The 15,367-nt window shown below is 39.2% G+C and overlaps 1 protein-coding gene across 2 annotated transcripts; it reads left to right on the top strand.

Annotated features, from left to right (window-relative positions):
• Positions 1-81: 81 nt before the first annotated feature.
• On the top strand, positions 82-11,142 carry DNAJA1 (DnaJ heat shock protein family (Hsp40) member A1). 2 transcript variants are annotated; one of them, XM_028508901.2, is made up of 9 exons: positions 82-175; positions 1,343-1,484; positions 1,619-1,796; positions 4,012-4,116; positions 4,941-5,168; positions 7,076-7,190; positions 8,913-9,028; positions 9,338-9,438; positions 10,527-11,142. In XM_028508901.2, the coding sequence occupies exons 2-9, from the start codon at positions 1,353-1,355 to the stop codon at positions 10,743-10,745; spliced, it is 1,194 nt and encodes a 397-aa protein (XP_028364702.1). In that variant the 5' UTR covers positions 82-175; positions 1,343-1,352; the 3' UTR covers positions 10,746-11,142. The 2 variants fall into 2 exon arrangements, with proteins under 2 accessions (XP_028364702.1, XP_028364700.1); XM_028508899.2 differs by having other exon boundaries at positions 110-264; positions 10,527-10,915.
• The last annotated feature ends 4,225 nt before the right edge of the window (positions 11,143-15,367 follow it).

A 15,367-nucleotide genomic window follows, 5' to 3' on the forward strand; every position in this document is an offset into this window, starting at 1 on the left:
CACTAGGCCTTTCGGCAAAGCCCAGTTCAGCTCGAGCACCCCCGCGCTGTTGCCCGGGTAACCGCGGGCGGTGGCAGCGGCGGGAAGGGCGGGACTTCCTGCGGGTGACGCGTCTAGGCTCGGATACAAAAGACGACGGCTGCGGCGCGCCAGGCGGAACTTTCCAGAACACTCGGTGAAAAGCGGAGGAGCGGCGGCTTTCGGAGCTGCGCGCTGTAACGCGCTCTTTCCCGCTCCTCCACACCTGCCTCGGCCCGCTCACCGGTGAGTTTCAGCCCTCGCGCTTCCCGTGGACCCAAGGCCGGCGCCATTAACGGCGCCATGAAGCTGGATGGAGCCACGGTGGGAAGGCGGTTGGCTCCGCGTGGGCGGGAGAGAGATCGGTTCAGGGATCCACGATTCCCTTTTTGGAGGGCTGGTGTGGTACCCCGGCAAGCCATCTGTGGCACGTAGTGAGTAGGCCCGAGACCTTTCATACAGCTTCCCCTGTACTCCATGCAGCCTGAGGTCTCCAAGGACTTGCTGCCTAAGGCTTTTCCTCCTTGCGCGCCCCCTCCCTTCGCGCTCCCTTGGGGGTGGGCGACCCTGCGCGCAAGCGCAAAAGGAGCCTAGGGCGAGGGGCTGCGGGAGGAGCCGGGTGGAGGCTATGGTTTCGCTTCTCGCGTCTCTCCTCTTTGTTGCTGGCTGGGCTTCTCCTACCCCTTCGCTCCGTGGTGAGAGGGGGAAAGGAAGAAAATTTTAACAATCAGCGCCTAGTGCAGGGGGAAACTAAACGTCGTGTAAGCTACGCTGGCTTGTGGGGGGGTGAGGGGTTCGGCGGTGTTCGTAGAGGCGCTATGAGTCCTGTGATTGAGAAACACACTTAAGATTGTCCTTCGGTTTCATAAACCACTCCTTGCCTCCCCCACTTTGTATCCAGATGTATTTTTTCTAGGGAGTGTATGAGTTACGGGATTTGCCAAAGATGATGGCAATGGAATAAGCAGTGGACTGAACCTGTTTGTGCTCCTTTTGATTACTTCTGTCTCTGAGGGAGAAGAGAAACCCGGAAGAATTAAGATAATGGTGTTAGTATGCAGGCTTTCGTGTGGGAGACTGGGAACCAGCTGCAATAGAAGGAAGCTTTTGAATTGTTCCCTGATAATTATTAGCTTGTATTTAGTTGGTTAGAACTGACGGCTGAATTATCACAGGAATTGTTACCTATTCGGTGAAATTCAGGGAAGGTGGGGTTCTTATAATCAGATTTGGCAAAGAAGAGATTTTTCTATTTTAAACTCTGATTTGACTAATTACAACTACTACTTAAAAGTTGGTTAAAATTGCATTTTTTTTATTTCAGGCTGTCAAAAATGGTGAAAGAAACCACTTACTATGATGTTTTGGGGGTCAAACCCAATGCCACCCAGGAAGAATTGAAAAAGGCTTACAGGAAGCTGGCCTTGAAGTACCACCCGGATAAGAATCCAAATGAAGGAGAGAAGGCAAGTTGTATATTTATACTCATAAACATAGCTTGAATAGTTGCCTGCCAGGGGTATGGTAATTCCATTACGACGTGAAATTTAGTATGCCAAATACAGTGGCTATGCTTCGTAACACTACTTTTCTCAAACAGTTTAAACAGATTTCTCAAGCTTATGAAGTGCTCTCTGATGCAAAGAAAAGGGAATTATATGATAAAGGAGGAGAACAGGCGATTAAAGAAGGTGGAGCAGGTGGTGGTTTTGGCTCCCCCATGGACATCTTTGATATGTTTTTTGGAGGAGGAGGAAGGATGCAGAGGGAAAGGAGAGGTAAGAAAATAATCTAGCTCACATGCAGCAATTCAAAGTAGCCTCTTGGTCAAAGCAAATTTTTGAGAATTCACCTATTTTAAATGTTGGTATAATGTTGCAAACTGTGAACTGCCCTTTTGATTTATGGTATAGTTTTTTAAAATGAAATTTGATGTAACAACTTATCTAGGCTGTTCAAGTGCTAACAAGTGACATGTGTTGTAGGACACAAACTTTCAATAAGGTTGTTCAGTGTTAGTTAAAGGAACAAAGTATAGGAACGTAACTTTCAGAGCCATTTTTACAGATCTTATCTGACAGCCCCAACCCAGTGGGAGGTACTCGGTTGAAAAAGAGTTAAAAAGTTTGAGGTCATGTAGCAAGGCATCAGTAGTCAGGATAGGAACATAGGTTCGTTACCTCCAAATAGCCTGCCATCTGTTTATCATTGCTTCATTTTTATTATATGAAGATATGTGTCCTTTGCATTTGTCAGAAATCTTGTTTCCTGGCTATAGAGATAGTCATCATAGGAAAACAGTGTTAGGGTCAGAGTCGATCTCACTTTGTTCCCAGTACAGTTTACACAAATAAGGGCTAATGATTAGAACCCATTTTGAAGGAATAGGGAAGCCATTCAGTTTCACTTTGAGCTATTTAAAATTTGGAAAGACTGGAAATTGTTTACTCAGTTTTTCTTGAAAGGGGGTATGTATTTATTGTCTTAAAATGATGTATTACAATCACAGTCAGTCACTTAGGGTGGTTTGTCCCAGAGAAGAGTAGTAGTGTTTTGTTTCGGTTTTTTTGTTTGAATTATCTTTTTAATAATGAATTGACTGGAAACTCCTCCGTGTGATTTAGATCAGCGAAGGGTCTGTCTGTGCGATACCAGAAAACACTTCCTTAATCACACTTAAGGTTTATATATATATATATATATATATATATATATATATATATATATATAAACTCTCAAATCTATAACACTAAAGTAAAAGGGCAGCTTACAGCATGCTGGGACCACCTATGTGGGACTATATGATACAGAACCCAAAGATGGAGCAGAAGGATATAGTTAATGGTACTTCACACTTCATTGGAAACTAGAAACATACACAATAGGCATGTTGTGCAGATAAGAGTTTGAGAACTTTTTTTCACTTAGGCATAAGGCAAGTACTGTTTTGTGGTGGGTAAAGTCCTTGTGGAAGAACCACTGGCTAGGGACTTATTAACCATTGGCTGGTGTCCTCATATGATCTCTACTTCCACTTTCCGTTCTGAAATGAGATATGGCACTCCTCATTAGCCCCTGGCCACAACAAATTTAGATTGATCAGACAAAAAAAATTTTTTTTCAATCTAGTCTGTGATAGCCACATTGATGTGCTCAAAAGCCACATGTGACTAGTGGCTACTGTGTTGAATAGCATGGATATAAAACTTTTTTTCTTTTTAGATTTTATTTATTTATTCTTAGAGAGAGGGGAAGGGAAGGAGAAAGAGGGAGAGAAACATCAGTGTGTGGTTGCCTCTCCCACACTCCCTACAGGGGACCTGGCCAGCAACCCAGGCCTGTGCCCTGACTGGGAATCAAATGGGCGACCCTTTGGTTCACAGGCCAGCACTCAGTCCACTGAGCTACACCAGCCAGGGCAGAAATCTTTAAACTAGTGCTGGCCAAGCAGTAAATGTGCTGTTCCTACTCCTGGAAGAATTAGTAATTGGTACTCTATGGAGGCTGAATAAATGCATCAGCTTCCCTGGTCAATCATGATTGTTGTAGCATGGAACTTAGTGTGCTAAAGGAGTTTTGGGATGAAGTAATGTGCCATGTTTCTCAATATCCCAGTAAGGGAAAGACTAAAAGAACATATTAGGACAGAAGTGCAGTTTGGAGTAATTATTGTGAAATGTGCCTTTATTTAAATGACATTGGTTCTCTGAAGTGATTCTGCAGTTAATGTTTCTGATTGCCATAATCCGTAAGAAGGCTCCACTACATTCTCAGGCAAATTTAATCTCACTTAATTTTCCTTGCCTGAAATTACATTACAGTTTGAGGATCATGTGTGGATAATGTGGCCAACATTCTATGCCCATGCATATAATAGCCAACAGATACACCCTATGAGCGTCACCTTTCATTATTCTTTACTGTTTTTATGGTGCATTGAACACAAATAAGAGGCAGCCTCTTAGATTTTTAATGAGCAATATTTTGTTCTAGGTAAAAATGTTGTGCATCAGCTCTCAGTGACCTTAGAAGATTTATATAATGGTGCAACCAGAAAACTAGCTCTGCAAAAGAATGTGATTTGTGACAAATGTGAAGGTATGGTCCTTTTTTTTTTTTTTTTTTAAGATTTTATTTATTTATTTTTAGAGGGGGTGGGGAGAGAAACATCAATGTGCAGTTCCTGGGGGCTGAGGCCTGCAACCCAGACATGTTCCCTGGCTGGGAATCGAACCTGTGATGCTTTGGTTCACAGCCCACACTCAATCCACTGAGCTAAGCCAGCCAGGGCGAAGGTATGGTCTTTTAACATCTTAAGTATAACTGAAGCCTTTCTGGAAATGAAAAACTGACAAAAATACACTACCTAAAGATCAGAGAGTGCAGATAAAAAGAAAACTACATAAACCTACCATCTAGAAAAACATTAGCAAAATATTGGCACTCTTATTTATATTTTTATATATATTTTTTTAATGTAGTAGTGATCACTCTTAGTGTCTTTTTTCCTAAACATTGTTCAAACAGGTACTTATTATCTCTAAAACGTAATCATTCCAGTGGCTTCATAATCTATAGTATGATTTAAAGTGTCCTTTTTTTTTTTTTTTTAGATTAAAAAATTCTCATCTCACAGATAAAGTACATTCTATGAATTGTTATTTGGGAGCACATTTAAAATTCACAATTCTAAAATGGCTCCTTGGGAAAACAGCAGTGTGTGTATGTTTATAGATAACTGAAGCTGACTGCAGCTGTATGTTGTCAAGTAGAAAGGCTGAGTTGTAGGTTCTTAAGGCAGCATTCCATCACACCTTGCAAACCTTAAAAATGAGGTGTTTAGGAACTCACTTATTAAAACACTCATTACCATGTCCAACACTGAGTTTAAACATAATTTAGTTTCTTTTTAAACTGTTTAGGCCGAGGTGGTAAGAAAGGAGCAGTAGAGTGCTGTCCCAATTGCCGAGGTACTGGGATGCAAATAAGAATTCATCAGATAGGACCTGGAATGGTTCAGCAAATTCAGTCTGTGTGCATGGAGTGCCAGGGCCACGGCGAACGGATCAGTCCTAAAGATAGATGTAAAAGCTGCAATGGAAGGAAGATAGTTCGAGAGAAGAAGATTCTAGAAGTTCATATTGACAAAGGTGAGTTCTAGCCACCTCTTAATTCTTTAAAGCTATGTCAAGAATATTTCCATTTTATAGCTAAAAAGATTCTCAATAGAGGTATCTGTATGATCTTATCACCCAGAGATATCTTAGCTATGTAGGAAATAATGTTTTTCCATCCAGACATTTTTGCCCATTTGTAGGGAATATATTAGCAATCTCCACAGTTAATATAACAGACATCAGTAAACAATGGAATAGTGGGATAAATTAGTAGTTCTACCTTGTTTTAAATTGTAATTAGCTTTTGTACCTATTGTTCTTTTTTTTTTTAATTTGTATTTTTAAGAAAGTCCTCAGATAATTTTTTTTAAACATACTTTGAACATGTCTCTGGTTTCCTTTTTTTTTTTAAGATTTTATTTATTTTTAGAGAGGGAAGGGGGGATGGGAAGGGAGGAAGGAACAAACGAACAAACATACATACATCAATTTGCGGTTGCTGGGAGTTATGGCCTGCAACCCAGGCTGGGAATCAAACCTGAGACACTTTGGTTCCCAGCCCGCGCTCAATCCACTGAGCTATGCCATCCAGGGCACATATTGTTAAGTTCTTTAGGAACTGCTGCTACGTTAAGTGACACGTGTACTTCCCAGGATGGGGGGAGGTGGGGGGGGGGCTCACTAAAACTAGTATTAAAACTAGTATTTCCTTGAAAAATTTCCAAACTAAAATGTTTTATGTTTTAATTGATTTGTAAGAACTTAAGAATATTGCTTTTTATCTTTTGGTTTCTGACTCTTGGGCTTTAGGTTATAACATGTAACTAATTTTATTTTTTTTTATTTGGCCAAGTCCTTAATTTCAGAATTTATAAAAATATTTTTAAGTGTATTACAGCAATACACATTTGTTGTAGAAATCAGAAATGTATATAACTCCAGAGTAAATTAAAATCTCTAATTTTGCTATTCTGAAATAGTAAATGTGGTGATCTTAAGACTTTGCAACTAGTATTACACTGTACATACTGATTTAGAATTATTATCAAGAACATCATCTCATTAATGCATACATCTACATTACTTAAGCCGTGCAATGGTAGTTTCCCCTGTGATTCATGATACTACCCTCCCTCACATTTCCCCCCTTATTTGGCCCACATTTTATAGTTCGGATATTTTCCTTCCAGTATGATGCATGGCACCCCTGCACCCCCCTACTACCAATATTATGTACTTAGGGGAGGGCATTAATTTTGCCTTTACCTGTTCTCTTTACAATAATGAAGCAACCAGCAAAACATAGCTGAATTTGTTACACTGCTGTAATGAGACGGTCGCATTATTACCTCATGATGATTATTAAATCCAGAGTATGTTTAGTTTTATCAGTGTGTAATACTGATCTTGTGGTTTAAATTTTTATTGGAAAATACTTGTACTTTTGACACTAACCACATAGGCTGAAGGGAGTGTCACATATTTAGCCTTTTTTAAGGGTGCTAACCTGAATCATTTCTTCAAAAAATGATATGGATTTTTCAGTTATTTAGGTTTTGGGTATAGATTTTCTATATGTAAATATTGCTAATACAATAGAGGGAAGGCAGTTTTGATTTATGTTTCTGTTAGGGTTAATAGAAATAATTTGATGTACGTTCCATGAAATTGAAATAGTTAATATTCATGGTTGTAGTGTTTTCCAGTCACTGATTTGTTGTCAGCGTAGACCTTTTTTTAATCCTCACAACAGTCCTGATGAGGTAGGTCTCTGGGACAGTTGATGGTTAAGTGGGACAGTTTTTGTTATCATCCACAAAAACTTTAACGAACTTTCTTTTTATGCACACACAAACATGCATCTGTATTTCTTAATAGATTGTGAGTCTGATCTTAGTTGGATGTTAAGTAAGAGTATAAAATTAACCTTTTGTTTTTAGGCATGAAAGATGGCCAGAAGATAACATTCCATGGTGAAGGAGACCAAGAACCGGGACTAGAGCCAGGAGATATTATCATTGTTTTAGACCAGAAGGACCATACTGTTTTCACTCGGTAAAAACCTGAACCATCTACTCAAACTGATATCTTTCATAGTTGAAGTATTTTTTTAAAATTTAAGCTTTTCATTACTCAGAACATATTTCCTAGAAATACACTGGAAAAATATGTTGGGAGAACAAAGGCATTGGTAATGTCTTTTCTAAAAGGTTGTTAGTCACTAGTATTTCCATCTTTTAAAGGTCACTTAAAAATCAGATTTTAGCTTTTAGTCTAAATTTAGGTAAATTGTTACCTAACTGGAATTTAAAAGATACATACTTCAATTAGATGATGATTTATATGAATGTAATAAACAGGTGGATTAGGGGACACCTCCCTAGACAAAATTTTGCCCTGAAGTTTTCACCAATTTCAATCCTTAGTTCATGGTAGGTTGCTTTTAATTGTAAGTGTCTAGAACTATCTCTATTAAAAACTGTAAATTCAGGTCTGTTGCTTTAATTTTTTTTTTTTTTTAAGATTTTAATTTTAGAGAGAGGGAGATAAACATCAATGTGCGGTTGCCTCTTGTGGCTGACTTTAAAATTCTGGACTGGATTAGGATTCTGACCTTACTGGGAATGACATCTGAAGGAATTCTTTCTTTTCTTTTCTTTTTCTTTTTTTTTCTTTTTTTTTTTTTAGATTTATTTTATTTATTTATTTTTAGAGGGGAAGGGAGGGAGAGAAACATTGTTGCTTCTCGTATGCAGCCCAACATGGAACCAAACCCTCAACCCAGGCATGTGTCCTAACCAGGAATTGAATCAGCAACCTTTTGCTTTGCGGGACAGTGTCCAACCAACTGAGCCACACAGGCCAGGGCTGAAGGAACTGGTTTTAAATTAATTATAAAAGAACATTCCATGAGTGTCCCAACAGTGGAAAACACTGTCAAGCTCAGGATTTTAGTGCTATCATTTTGAGATAAATCCTCAGGTGTTTTCTAGAGGGTACTCTGCCGGATGTTTTTTTAATGTGGATTAGAAAAGGAAGAAAATCTAAGAAGGAAATGGCCTGTTACTAAGTATAAAAGATTGTGTTTATAACGTGCCAGGCACTGTATTACTTAATTTATGTGCATCAGTAAATTTCATAGGGCCCCATAATCCAGGACCCAGCTGAGGTCAGTCCAACTTACACTATGTCTTTTTCCTAATATGTGTTTGCTTTCTTTCTTTCTTTTCTTTCTTTCTTCCTTTCTTTCTTTTTTTTTTAATGTAAACTAAGGTTTTGCTCCAATGGAATCTTTTTTTTTTTTTTTAAGATTTTATTTATTTATTTTTAGAGAGGGGGAGAGAGAGAGAAACATCAAATGTGCGGTTGCTCGGGGTCATGGCCTGCACCCCAGGCATGTACCCTGACTGGGAATCAAACCTGCAACATTTTGGTTCACAGCCCGTGCTCAATATTTGCTTTCTTTTAGCCTCACTCTTGTGAGACTTTTCCTTCTCTGAGAAACTAGATTTTAAAATTAGGTAAGGAAACAAGTCAGAGATGGTAGATACTACCTAGAGTGTATGGAAGGATTCTGAACCCTTGTCCAGGAAATGGGGCTGGCAGATTCCATATATTTGCCGTCCCCAGTTCTCAGCTGTTTTTAGAATGGAGAAGAAAGGACATTTTTGTGAAAGATAACCTTGCTGCTGTTAAGAAAATAATTGCCTACTATGGTACTTATAATCATTGGTGATTTGAAAGATCTAAGTATGTGCTATATTTATGTTAATGCAGGCGAGGAGAAGACCTTTTCATGTGTATGGACATTCAGCTGGTTGAAGCATTGTGTGGCTTCCAAAAGCCAATAGCTACTCTTGACAACCGAACCATAGTCATCACCTCTCATCCAGGTATGTTAACAGTAGATGGGCTTCTCTTTCTATTTTGGTAATTTCTTTTCATTCTCCACAGATAGCTAATATAAACACTAAGGAAACATTTTACTTGCTCAGTTACATATCCTCCTTATGAGCTGAGCTGAAATTGTATGGTCTTCGGTCTTTTTTGGAAGCCCCTAGAAAATCCATAAATGAAAAGTAAAGTATTGGTTCATAACTTTACCTCCTGTCAATGAGCTAGGACATTCCTCTGTTCTTTATTTTCCCTATTCATTAAAATGTGGCTGTATTTAAGGAAGAACTTGGCTTTGATGTTTTTAGGCCAGATTGTCAAGCATGGAGATATCAAGTGTGTGCTAAATGAAGGCATGCCAATTTACCGTAGACCGTATGAAAAGGGTCGCCTAATCATCGAATTTAAGGTAAGCTGTAACGTATTCTAGGAATATTTAAGTGATTACTTGCTAAAATCTGATAACATTCACATTTTCTCAATGGGAATAAACTTCAAATTTATCTTTTCCCTTGTCCAGGAAGAAATAACATTGGTCTCATACTACTATTGTGTTGGTCATTGTTAACAAGTTGGGATTGGGTTGGTTTGCCTCATTATTTGGCTACTTAAAGATTGGCTAGTGGGGGCACAGTGTGTGACAGGTAGTTATTTTATCAATGATAGTCTGTAGCTGGGATCTTTTTTGTTCAAAGATTTTGTTCTTTTAAAGATTTTACTTGTGTTTCTTTTTATACAGAGGGAAAGGGGAGAAGGGAGGGACGTCAGTGTGATTGCTTCTCATGTGCCCCCTATTGGAGACCTGGCCCAGAATCCAGGCATGTGCCCTGACTGGGAATTGAACCATTGACCCTTTGGTTCACAGGCCAGTGCTCAGTCCACTGAGTTACACCAGCCAGGGCAAGATTTTGTTTTTGTATTTAGAAAAAGGGGAAGATAAAAAGAGAGGGAGAGAAACATCAATGTGTGGTTGCTTCTCTCGCACCCCTTATTGGGGACCTGGCCCACAGCCTAGGCATGTGTCCTAATGAGGAATTGGACAGATAACCATTTGATTTGCAGGGCAGCACTCAATCCACTTGAGCCACACCAGGCAGGGCTATAACTGGGATCTTAAAGTTTTAGTGAAAGGACTTGGGATAATTATTGTGAATTTTTGGCAAAAATTACAGTGCTTGGTTTATTAATAGGGTGGTTCATAAAAGGTATTTTAGGAAGGGTTTTTGTATAATGTATTTGTTGAATAGAACAGTGATTATTACAGTAGTTTTACTAGGATCGTTATTTTTTTAAAAGGCCTTACTTGTGCCATATGTCTTAAACTAATTCAGAGCACTAGATGCTGTGCCTTTTTTAGAACATGTGTTCTAATCTGAGATGGGTAAATTCACTGAAAAGTTGTATGGCTACATGAGTTTTTCTGGGAAATGGGTTGGCAGTAATTTAAGGAACTAGTGATGAAGTAAATCAAATTAAAGTAGAAATTTCTTTCTATAGGTAAACTTTCCTGAGAATGGCTTTCTCTCTCCTGATAAACTCTCTTTGCTGGAAAAACTCCTACCTGAAAGGAAGGAAGTAGAAGAGACTGATGAAATGGACCAGGTAGAACTGGTAGACTTTGATCCAAATCAAGAAAGACGGCGCCATTACAATGGAGAAGCTTATGAGGATGATGAACATCATCCTAGGGGTGGTGTTCAGTGTCAGACCTCTTAATGTGGCCAGTGAATGATACTCACTGCTGGCATTTTATATACAGTAGTGAATGAGTGAAGGACTGTAATCATAATATGCTCACTACTTGCTATTGTTTTTGTTTTAATATTCAACTATAGTAGTGTTTTAAAAGTTAAATGAAGAATAAACTCAAAATATAAAAGCTCTGACTTTGCCCTGTATGTATGATGACTTAAGTGTGCAAGATAAGTTTAATACCTGTAAAAACTATTTAAGAAAAATTTTCCCCCTAGCATTTGTTAGGCCATACTTTGTAATTAATTTCAGCTATGTACATGGAATAGCTTAGACTGAACTGCTAGGTTATATGTATTGACTTTGGTGTATGACCCTTAATTGTTAAGCTCTGAAGTTAAAATTCTGTATTTAAAACTGGCAGTCATACAAAAAACTTAATTTATAGAGAAGTGTTAGTTTGTATAGTTGTATTAAGTGGGATTCATTGTAATGCCTCTGCATTTATTGCCTCAACTGTTACTTGAAGGTGGCATGCCATATAATTTAACCTGTGGTATCAGTGATAGAAACGATACTTTTCTGAAGAAGGGGTTTATCATCATAAGCTGCTTCTTGAGGGCTTGCACTTATAGAACTGCATTCCCTTCTGCAGTGCCATCTTTTTAAAAATATATATATAACTATATCAGTCCTGGGTTACATTTTTTTCCTTCTCTTTGGACCATAAGCCTTAGAGTAGTGACTTCTGGAGCAGGCTAATTTAGAAGTGGAGTGATGAGACCTTTACATGGAAAAGTAATTTGCATGTATGAGATAGGAAGGTGGGTTTTTTTGTTTTGGTTTGGTTTTTTTAGGTATGTTACAGGCTTACTTTAAGCCATTTGACTTATGCTCCAAAGTAACTGTAATTTAATGTTGGTAGTATAGCAAATTATGAATAGCTTTAATTGTGTGTTTAAAAGTCATGTTCACAAGCTTAAGTCTGGATATCAGAATTTAAGCAATTCTTGAAATGTATGAATGTCTCCTTAATATACTGATTACAAAGCATTTTCAGTGTGTCACTACAGGCTTTTTTTTCCCCAGAAGAAAGCATTAGCTTTTCACTAGTTAAGATAGGTAACTTTTCATTTAACTAGTTAAAATGAATAATTCCATTACTCATAAAATACCATTCACTGTAGTCAAAATATTTTCAATTAAATGTGTGGAGAGTGAAAAGTATCAATCCTGAGGGAAATGCAAATCAAAACCACAGTGAGCTACTACTTCCCATCAAATAGTCCAAAATCTAATTCAAACTGAAAGCAAATGAGAATGAAGTTGGAACCCTCTACATGGCTGGTGGGAATGTAAAATGGGACGTACACCTGCTGTGGAAAAGTTCGGCAGCTCCTCAAAAGCCAGGCATGGAATCACCATATGATCCAGCCTGTATACTTAAAATTCAGGTAACGTGGTATGCCAGTATTTATTGTAGCATTGTTCACAGTAGCGTAGCCAAAGGCAAACCAACTGTGGGTCTAAAAGATGGTAAACAAAACCTGACACGTTATATGGGGATTGGCAAACGTAGGTTTACAATTCTGAGGACCTGAAACAGTTCTCGTATTAATTACTGTATCATACAAAAACAACCTACTCACCCACCCTATATATGACATGCAAAAGGACCAATACTATATATTATGCTTCCAGCTACATAAAGGCCACAGACTGGGGTGGCGGGGGGCGGGGACATAAATGGAGAATTGGTACATAATTTTTCTGTCTGGGATGATAAAAGTCTTGGAAATAGTGATGGTTGTATAATACTACTGAATTCTACACTTAAAAATGGTTCAAAGTAAATTTTATTTTCCGTACCTTACCACAGTAAAACCTTTAGAAGAAAATAGTTACAGTCTGGAGAGGCAGAAACTTGACAAGTTTGTAGTTTAAAAAAAAATGCCTCAGAACATTGACCAAGGTTATCACAGAAATAACAAGTGCATTTCCTGACCTCAGCATTACTGCTTTCTCTGTGATGCTTACCTTCACCCATTCACACTTGCAGAGAGTAAGAATAAAGGCCAATTATCCCACAAGGGTACTGTGTAACATGATGGCCAACCTTCCTGTATGTAAAGTTAACATCAGATCTTTTTCTGCATACAGTGCTGGTTTTCAACCTTGGCTGCAAATTGAATTATCTGGGAAGTTTTAATATCTGGATGGTTGGGTACAGCCAAGTTTGGGTTACCCCATCTAGGACAGAAGTGCCACATAGAATTAATGTAGAAGTTCAAATAATGGTGGCCCTTGCCACTGCAAATGAGATACTGAGGCTGCGACCAAGGGAGCATCCCAGCTTGAACACAATTTTTCTTTTGAAAACAGGAAAAGGAAATATAGGCTCTAAAAGTACAGGAAAAGAAAATGCTTGTAAGCTAGAAATACACTCAAGGGTTTCTGAAATCTTGAACCTTTATCATTTCACAACTTCGTGAGACTGACAGAAGAATCAAAATATACAGTCAGCCCTCTGCATCTCAGGTTCTGTAACCACAGAATCAACAAATTATGGATTGAAAAATATTTGGGGGAAAACATCCCAGAAAGTTCCAAAAAGCAAAACTTGAATTTGCCAAAAGAATGATGTATAGGTGTATCCTGCTGTAACCTGTATGTAAATGTCATTTTTGTATAAGGGTCTTGAGCATCTTCCCACTTTTAGTGTCTCCTGGGGGTCTGAGACCCAATCCACTGCAGATACCAAGGGATAGCTGTACTTTATAGGTGAGGAAACTGCCTTCTAGTCAGCTGATTCTCCAATTCGTGTGTGCTTGCTGAGTGCCACTGCCAGTTTCTGCTTCTGTAGGTCTAGAGTAGGGCCTGAGACTGCTTTTTCAGATAAGTTACCAGGTAACAGCTATTGTTATGGCCCAACTATTCACTTTTAGGGAGAAAGGCAGGGAAACATCAGTGTGTGAGGCATACATTGGTCAGTTGCCTCACACACCCCCAACTGGGGACCCAGCCCACAACCCAGGCATGTGTCCCAACAGAGAATCAGACTGGCTACCCTTCAATTAGCAGTCCAGCACTCAATCTGCTGAGCCATACCAGCCAGGGCTTGCTCATAGTTTTGGTCATCTTTTTCTTAAGTCCCTTTAACATTTCCTATAATAATTTGGTGATGATGAGCTCCTTTAATTTTTGTTTTGTTTTTTGTTTGGTTTTTTTTTGTCTGGGGAGCTCTTTATCTGCCCTTTGATTCTAAATGGTATCTTGTAGAGCAATCTTGGCTGTAGATCCCTGCTTTTCATGACTTTAAAAATTTCTGCCAATCCCTTCTAGCCTGAGAAGTTGCATGTAAAATCAGCTGATAGTCATATGGGAATTTCGCTGTAGGTGACTGCTTTTCTCGTGTTTTTAAGATTCTCTCTTTATCTTTAACCTTTGGCATGTTAATTATGATGTGTCTTGGACTGAACCTCTTTGCATCCATCATAATCGGGACTCTGTGCTTCCTGGACTGGCATGTCTATTTCTTTCAGCAAATTAGGGAAGTTTTCTTTCACTGTTTTTTGAAATAGATTTCCAATTTCTCACTCTTCCTCTTCTTCTGGCACCACTATGGTGCTAATGTTGGACCTCTCCAAGTTATCTCAGGCTGCTTATACTATCCTTTTTTTTATTCTTTTTTTTCTTGTTTTGTGTGTATGGTTTGTTTTGTGTGGGTTTTTCTTTCTTTTTTTTGCTTGCTTCCTTATGTTCCAAATTGTAGATTTGGTTCTTGGCTCCATCTACTTGTTTCCCTGTAAAGTGCACATTATTCCAATTAGTGTACCCTTCAGTTTTGATTGGATCTTTTTTATGCTGCTGAGGTCCTAAGTTCCTTGAGCATCCTTATAACCAGTGATTTGAACTCTGCATCTGATAGATTGCTTATCTCTATTTCATTTAGCTTTTTCTGGAGTTTTGATCTGTTCTTTCATTTGGGCCATGCTTCTTTGTCTCCTCAATTTGGCAGCCTCCCTGTGTTTATTTCTATGTATTAGGTAGATCTGCTTTGGCTCCATGTCTTGATAGTGTGTCCTAATGTAGTAGGTGTCCTGTAGTGTCAAGTGGCACAGCCTCCCCTATCACCTAATCTGGGTACTTGAGGTGTCCCCTTCATGTGGTCTGAGTACACCCACCTCTTGTAGTTGAGCCTTCTTTGCTGTTGGAAGATTAATGGGATTTCCCCAGGCCAGTCAGCTGGAAGGATTGGCTGTGACCACTAAACGCCAACTTCTATCGTCCATGGAGGATCAGCTGTGCAGAGGCAGGGTGCTGATGCTCCAACATAGTCTGTAGCTGCCCACTGGGTGCACTGTACCTGGGGTTTTCTGGGTGGTGCAGGCCAAGGTCAGCCCCCACCTGTGTTGTCTGGGGCCACCCTGGTAAAGCCAAGCTGTGAATCTAGGCTGGCAGCTGCTTGTTCAAGAGGATTTAGGTAGTTGTGAAGTATGAGCCAAGACCAGCTATTCATATGGAAAAGCTGCTTGGGTGGGTTGGTAAATTGGGTGGGGCAGCATCTCTGGGATCTCCAAAGCAAGTCAGTGTTAGCCAGGTTGATGGAGTGTGATGTGGCACCTGCTTGATGGTTCTGTAGGGGG

The sequence above is a fragment of the Phyllostomus discolor genome, chromosome 3, assembly GCF_004126475.2.
Source record: "Phyllostomus discolor isolate MPI-MPIP mPhyDis1 chromosome 3, mPhyDis1.pri.v3, whole genome shotgun sequence".
Lineage (NCBI taxonomy): Eukaryota > Metazoa > Chordata > Mammalia > Chiroptera > Phyllostomidae > Phyllostomus > Phyllostomus discolor.

Coding starts and splice junctions, on each gene's coding strand:
- DNAJA1 (XM_028508901.2), top strand. CDS start 1,353: ATGGTGAAAGAAACCACTTACTATGATGTTTTGGGGGTCAAACCCAAT. Junction 1,797..4,011: donor GATGCAGAGGGAAAGGAGAG/GTAAGAAAATAA, acceptor ATTTTGTTCTAG/GTAAAAATGTTGTGCATCAG. Junction 9,029..9,337: donor AGTCATCACCTCTCATCCAG/GTATGTTAACAG, acceptor TGATGTTTTTAG/GCCAGATTGTCAAGCATGGA.